Genomic DNA, 7,601 nt, shown 5'->3' with positions numbered 1-7,601 from the left:
AACTCCGTAACTCGTAAATACTACCGCCACCGGCCATTTTTTTCTTAGATTTTTTTTTGAAATCTTTTTTTCGGATTTTTTTTTCGTTTGTGTGTTGTGGGAAATGACATATATATAGAGAAATTTTCGAGTTGGGTAGTTGAAATATAACAACGATTTTACAAGGAATGTTTTACATGGATTTTATATGGTTTTAACATAATATTTACAACGACTTTACGACGAAATTAAGTAAGTTAAAGCACATTAAATACACGTTTTCATCTAAATATAACGGTAACATGTTTCGTTGTAATGTCGATGTAATAATTACGACGTATTTCTCATTTCACGTACTTTCGTCGTAAACTTACATGGATTTTACGACGAACATTATTCGTCGTAAATTTACATGGCGTTTACGACGAAAGTTAGATTCCTCGTAACTGCGTTGTAAACACCATGTAAATTTACGACGAAATATTTTCGTCGTAAATCTTCGTTGTTATGAGCACGTTTTCTTGTAGTGTTTACTTTTCAGCTGTCATCATAAAACCAAACCTAGTAAAGAAAGGCTACACATTACGAACCATTTCAATTAGTAGATTTGTTTGAAATATTTTTCTTTTCTTTTGGTCTCTCAGAAGTCACAAATCTATGCTATATGTATTAATACACAATCTATTCCATTAGTTTAAAACACACACAACTAAAGGTTTTCTTTTATTTTTAATTATAATATTTAGCAAATTATTAAAGTCTTAATCACATTTTGGTTCTACCCCAACCAAAATCAATCGGGCATGGTTAAGTTGAATGGAGTATAAATTATATATATCCAATACACGTTTAGCAAAATCAAAGATATTCTGCCATTTCTCTTTAGACCTTTTTGGCTACACAAAACTTTGACATAATAAATATATGAACAATTATATACAAACACATTTATGAACTGGAATAACATACCAAAATACAAACAATTATGTAAAATGTTAAGAAACTTTTGGGTAGGTAAATGTCAGCATCGGGGGGATGGCTTTGGTGCTGCTCACACGAGAGTTGTCTTCTTAGTTTATCCGTGTAAGGTTTTTAATATAGGCACGCATAAAGATAAAAAATCATTCATTTGAAAACGATATAAACTTGATTTTTGGAAAAAGACTATACGTTTCTTTTCTTAGTTGGAATATTTTATCAAAGATTATATAAACAAAGCTAGCTGAATCTTTGTGGATATTTATACAAGCGCAACGTTTAAATAAACGAACCATGCCAAATCCATATTTTGTGGACTATTCTTTACTGAGAGCTCAATTATCGTAAAACACGACAAAAAATAGGAAAGATTTGTTACCAAAAAAAAAAATAGGAAAGATTTATTTTCCAAATTTAATAAAATATTTATCAACAAAAAAAAAAAACTAATTCAATACCATAAAGTATGAACGAATTTCAGGTTGTACGTTAAGATAAAGGTCAGATAATGTGAGATGCCGCATTCTCATTGCCTATAACTGAAAATGTCTTTTGAGGTCTCTGCCACATTAGAATCAGCTTACCCCGGGATCTAAACCAAACTGTCTTTTCCACGTCAGATTCTATTGTGGGTCCCGCGAATCGCCTGTAAACCACTTTGTTACTTGTTAGATCAGGTAGATTTTTACAATCTAATTAGAAGTACACACTACTACTTGTGAAAACGACATAGCTACGGAGGAGAAGAGATGTTGAAGTAAGAAAACGAATACTATAAGAAGCCCAATGAAAGCCCAGTAAACTTTGGTTGATATCCTATCTATGTAGTGAACATAGAGACGAGCTGCTGCTAGTTGACCAAAAAAAAAAAAAATGCTGCTGCTTCTACTTCACTACTTCAGTAGTGTGATATATAAACCGACAATTCTTCTCCAATAAAATAACATTAGCATCCGACAAGACCATAACTTAATAAGTTTTTCAGCAACAGAACTCAACATGAAAGCTCCAAAATTTCGTTCTATAGCAAGGCAACAAGAGTCATCAAGCAAATTCATCTTCTGAATCTCCCTCCTCTACCACCACCACGACCGCCTCTTCTTCCACCACCACCACGACCTCCCCCACCATGTCCATTGCCGGTAGATCCGGGAGCCTTCATGTTTTCAGGCAAGGGGAGGATCTGATCAACGCACTTCCTGAAGCTGAAATCGTCTGCGGAGTCGTCTTCCCTAACAAGAAAGAAGCACCGGCTTTTCCACATGGGGTGGGTTCTAACTTGGAAGGCTTTGATCCCTCCCCCAATCTTCTTGTCAGGCTCAGAATGGCCCTTCTTGATCAGATCTAGCAAGACCATTTGCTCATACTGAAATGAACAGTCAAGAACATAAATCAGTCCAACAAAGTTAGTTAGAAGCTCCAAAAGAAACAGCAACAACTGTCACTTCAATCTTTTATCCACCAAAAGACATTAAGACTTCATCATTCCAGAGTCCAGACACAAGCCCACTATGAAACATAATGATGTGCATAACAACAAATAAACACACTACATAATCCAACATCTACAATCATTATAAACAAACAATAATAAGAGACAAAAACAAAGTTTCTAAATACAAACACAATCATATAACCGATAAAGAAACTCAACTCTTTTGCAAATAACATTTGAGCAATAATCAAAACAACAACAACAGCTTTAGTTTAACTACTTTGAATAAATCTTCTTCCTAGACAAATCGCATAACCCAATACATAAAAATTGAAACTTTACAGTTACATCATACCTTGTTAACATCGAGACCAGTTGGCCAAAAGTGCATAAACTTGGTAAAGTAGTCGAACATCGCCACAGAGCTAACAAACTCCTTCGGACCCAGCTTCACCGGACCGTTGGACTTCTCTTCCTCTCCCACCTTCTGCTTCTTCGTTTCGCCTCCGTCCTCTGTTTCCTCCGTCTGCTCTCTCCCACGCTTGTCAGACGTCTCATCGGCTTTTGGAGCCGCGGCTTCGACTTCCATCACTGCTTTCGGGTCTGGGTTCGCTTCAGCCGACACGGTATTGACGATCTCTTGTTGCTCCGCCATTGTCAAGCTTTCGTACGATTGCTAGGGTTTAAGGTCCTACTGGGTTAAGCGGCTTCTTTATATCAACATGATTGGTTTTCTATTGAAGCGAACCGGTTCGCTTCATTTTCTGAATTTATTATTTACTCCTTTACTTCTAATTTCACCGTAGTTAATAGTAACGTAGAAGACTTTATATTTTGTCTTTGTCAATGCCTTCTATTTATTCCGCTAGGTCAGTCCGCACTACGCGCGGAATGTGTTATATTTATATTTTTCATTATGAATGTATGATTGTTAACATGTAAATCTAATTGTAAGGGTTGGTTGGCAACTGATGTTGTAGTTAGTTTGTTTGTGTCAAATTTAAATCGATGGATGGACGATTTAATATGAAAATCATGTTATTTGAATTGTTTTTGAGTTTTTGTAGTTGAGCTATATTATTTAATCAAGTGTGGTTATCTTGTGCATATAATGGAATGTGATCTGGTTGAGCGAATGCATTGGCGGAAATAACATTGAGTTTTATAGGTTGGTTTTCGCTGTGGACCTTTGATTTTCTTTATGAGGGCTAGTGCAGTTTTTATAACTTTCTTTAGCAAAAATATTAGCTAATATAAATTGTTTTCTACACTGAAGTAGAAGTGGACTGCAAGGTTTAAGTATTTTGAGTTTGGTTTGTGTTGGTTAGACCATCTTCAATGGTTTACTCTATTTTAGAGTAGTTTTTACTCTAAAATAGTGTTACTCTAAAATAGAGTAGAGTTCTCTCCAATGGTTTACTCTATATTTAACTCTAAAAAGAAATATTCTTAAGTATATTTTTTTATTTTATTTTATAACTAATATCTTTTACTTACAAAATTTACAAATTGTCTCAAAGAAGAAGTAAAATATGTAACATACGTTTTCTAAGGCTGTAAGCAAGCTGAAGTAGAAATAATTCACTGGTGAGAACATGGATGGAACTGCAGAGAAAACCAATCGGCTTCGGCGTGACATCTCCATCGTTCTCGGTCTCTTGATGATGGAAGATAAAGCAACGGCATCGACAGAGGTTTTTGGTAAAACCGATAGCTTTATGCCTCATGAAATAGATCTCATAAATTCTAGTAGAAACCTGACTTGTGTGGATTAGGAGGTTTGTGGTAGATGAAGCGATTAGAGATTTCTGGGTTATTTCTCCGTGGATTCTTCGAGAGTATAAACGTAGACGGAAAGTAAAGTTTTGAAATAGAATAGATGAGTCCAATAACGAAAAGCCTAAATATAACACAAACAAATTCATGAAATGTAAAGTTTTGAGGGATATATGTTAGTTTCTCCTTACCCTATTTTCTTAGGTGGCAAGAGGAGAAGAGAATCAAGGTTTTCTTTGTATTAATAGATATATGTGAAATCATTTTATTATAGAACTTTTAGGAGCTTACACTTCAAAATTGTTGCAAATAAGTGAAATTAAGTAAACTGCATCATAGATAATATGTTTTTTCTGCTATTTCTATAAAATATAAAATCACAAAGAATAATTGTTAATAAAATGAAGCATATTTTGATCAGTAAAAATAACAAACTAAAGTATTTATTTAATGACACAATTTTAACGTTATACCATTTCACTATTTATTTTATGTTTTATATAAATTTGATGTGTAATTTGTTGGAAAATACATATAAATAAATTGACAATTGGGCTTTGTATTTATTTTTAAGACTTGAGAGTACTTACTGTTTATTGTCATACTAAATTAGATTAAAATAACAATTTTCAGACTATAAAAACTGAGATAAAATACAAAGTATAAAATATATACATATATTATTCAGATGACGTCTCCGGGTTTCATCTCCGGCGAGTCTCCATCGGTGATTTCGGTGTTCCACCGAGCTCGAGTTTTGTCATCGCACCGTCAGAGCTTCAAGCGAACCCGTCATCCAGCCCTAACCACTCTCGATTCACCACGCTCCAGCCGCCGCCGTTGAGCCAAGCAAGAATCGCCATTTTCACTGCCGTTGTTGTTGAGCCAAGAAAGAGTCACTGAAACCGAGAGATGCTCGGTAGATCTGTCTGATGGAGTCCATGGTTATGGCTCTCAGCCTTGTCTCCTGTAAATCACCATAATTAAAACGATTCAACATCTAAAAAGAGACAAAGAGAGAGATCGTGTGATAAATAGATGCAAAAAAGACTTTGAGTTTCATCCAAGAAGAAATATCTTATACAATAAAATAGACTTTTCTCTCTTCTCCTTGTGCCACATCATGAGAAGGATGAAGCAAAACTGGACACCTGTCACCTAAAAGAAGCAGCGAAACCAATTTTTAAGTTTCCTTTGGGTTCTTTGTATTGTGCTTTATGTTGTTTATCTCCAAGCCCAACGTAACCTGATATGTTATCGACTTCTTTTGTCAATGTGAAACCCTCGACGTTTTGATTCTCCTCCTCACTGATTCGTCTGAGAAACGTTTGCAGTTATGGATTCAATCCACTACGTCCATTACTTCAGATTCAACGCCTCTTCATTTCCTTGGTGGGTTCATTGAATGAGTATATATACATACGTAAGGAGAGGATTCACACAGATTTATTAGTTCAGTCAAAATCCTTGAAGTCTTTGTGTGAAAGTTCCGAAATTGGCGATTCAACACATGCTGTCTTGATGAAAATGATGTACGCGTTGTAAGGTAAAACATAATGCAATATTTGTTTTTGTATGTTTAATCTGCTCAAAACATACAACTTAAATACCTCAACTCCTAACCAATTTTCTCTGCGTGAGAAGGTATCGGGTTGAGATGGAATTAACAGGTGTGACAAACTCTGCTCTGTTTTTGTGTTCTGATGGTGAGATGAACAAGCTAAACAAAGTTCCTGCTGCAGCAGTGTTTCAAGGCATGGTAACATTCACCAATCGATCTCCTATTATATGTTTTTTTTCTTTAATAAAATACATGGCCTGTTTATTTAATCGTTAATCTCCCTCTCTTCCCGTCTTCCTTTGCTGCTCTCGAGTTCATCGCCATTCCTTTCTCGACTCCGTACGCATGTTGCCTTCGACAATCTCCATCTTGGACGGATTATATGTGTTGGGGTTGCAGCTAAGCTGGTTTACAACATACATACTCACTCAGTAAAAAACATTATCATGTACATTGTTTCTCTTTTTACAGAGATTGGCACGTCAAATATGATGGTATTTCTGGTAAAGCAATAAACTTTGATCTATACATGGCTATGAAGTTCCAAGTTCTGGACAACAAGGACTGAACCTCCGCGTATTACACCACGAGTGACGTTGTAGATTGCCCAGAATCTTCTACTGATCACTATTACTCCCCACAGTTCCTGGAGACATCTTTGTTTGTTAGACATGAAGGCTTTTTAAACATTACGGGTGTAAGGAAGGGGAAGAAGATTTTTGGAGGAGAAATGGATCAGCTTGAAGCAGAACTTGAAGTTTAGTTTGAGTTTCTTTTGATTGGTCAAAAACAGGAAGGTAACTATTCCAAGCTCAAGGTTAAGTACTTGACTTTAAAATCTTGATTGTCTTCTCTAACAGAACTGTTTTTTTTTTTCCTGAAACGGTATATATGAGGTTTCAGAGAAGAGTGAGGATTTAGAAGGAACTAGGTTCATACATGTGTTCAGGACCATTTGAGGAACAACAAGGATTGTGTCCTTGTGAGCTGGAGGCAAGGATACACGAGCTCATGGAGACAAGAAAAAAAAGGAGAAAAAAGAGTTGCAGACGGCATTGGAAGCCTCTAAGAAAAGGCTTCATGTCAAAGAGGCTGAAGTTTCTTGGTGAAAAGACACTGCATATATATATATATATATATATAGTAAACTTGTCACTTCCCCCTCTCTATCTATGTTTCAAGTTTTATTAGAAAACAAAAGTGTATGTAATATCTGAAGAATCTGAATGTTAATTAATGGATTCGTTACAATTTGCTATGGAACAACAATTTTATACGAAATGTCATTTTTTATGCATAAATGATTTACAACTACATTTTACATATAATCCACAAAGATAATCAAGTTATAGAACTTGTTTCAAAAAAAAAAAAAAAATCAAGTTACAGAACAAATAAAAAATTCATAAATACAATATGATAATTCATTTAAGATTTTGTTTTTCTCATGTCTATTCAAACAAAAACCAAATAAGATAGAAGATAAAATAAGAAGTAACTTAATGAAATTTTTCTTTCTCGATCATTAAATTCATAAAATAAAATAAAAATAATAGATAACCACATCCAATAATTAATTCATAATCAAAATATAATCTTATAATCAAGTTTAAGAAACAAAAAATGAATTTAATATAAATTCTAAAACATGGGTTATGAATCAAATAATATGTATCTCTTACCCCGAAATTCAAAATAAGTATTGATATTAAAAAATAAAAAGAAAACATATCAAATAGAATACACAAAAAGACATAAATAATAAGAGAAACTAAAAAGGTGCCATAAAATAAACACTTTTATTAGTTCAACAACTATACTGATTATATCAATAGTTAGAAATAATAGTTTAGATCAAACCCAACTTTAAAA

At 34.3% G+C, this 7,601-nt stretch overlaps 1 protein-coding gene across 1 annotated transcript; it reads right to left on the bottom strand.

Moving 5' to 3' along the window:
• Positions 1 to 1,862: 1,862 nt before the first annotated feature.
• On the bottom strand, positions 1,863 to 3,100 carry LOC106331677 (protein DCL, chloroplastic). Its single transcript, XM_013770077.1, has 2 exons — positions 2,748 to 3,100; positions 1,863 to 2,323 (listed from the first exon to the last, which is right to left on the bottom strand). The coding sequence occupies exons 1-2, from the start codon at positions 3,045 to 3,047 to the stop codon at positions 2,012 to 2,014; spliced, it is 612 nt and encodes a 203-aa protein (XP_013625531.1). The 5' UTR covers positions 3,048 to 3,100; the 3' UTR covers positions 1,863 to 2,011.
• Between the last annotated feature and the right edge of the window lie 4,501 nt (positions 3,101 to 7,601).

Source organism: Brassica oleracea, chromosome C3 (genome assembly GCF_000695525.1).
Source record: "Brassica oleracea var. oleracea cultivar TO1000 chromosome C3, BOL, whole genome shotgun sequence".
Taxonomy (NCBI): Eukaryota; Viridiplantae; Streptophyta; class Magnoliopsida; order Brassicales; family Brassicaceae; genus Brassica; species Brassica oleracea.
The sequence above is the reverse complement of the archived record's forward strand: the minus strand, read 5'-3'. Positions and strand labels throughout refer to the sequence as shown.

Coding starts and splice junctions, on each gene's coding strand:
- LOC106331677 (XM_013770077.1), bottom strand. CDS start 3,047: ATGGCGGAGCAACAAGAGATCGTCAATACCGTGTCGGCTGAAGCGAAC. Junction 2,324..2,747: donor CTGGTCTCGATGTTAACAAG/GTATGATGTAAC, acceptor TGTTCATTTCAG/TATGAGCAAATGGTCTTGCT.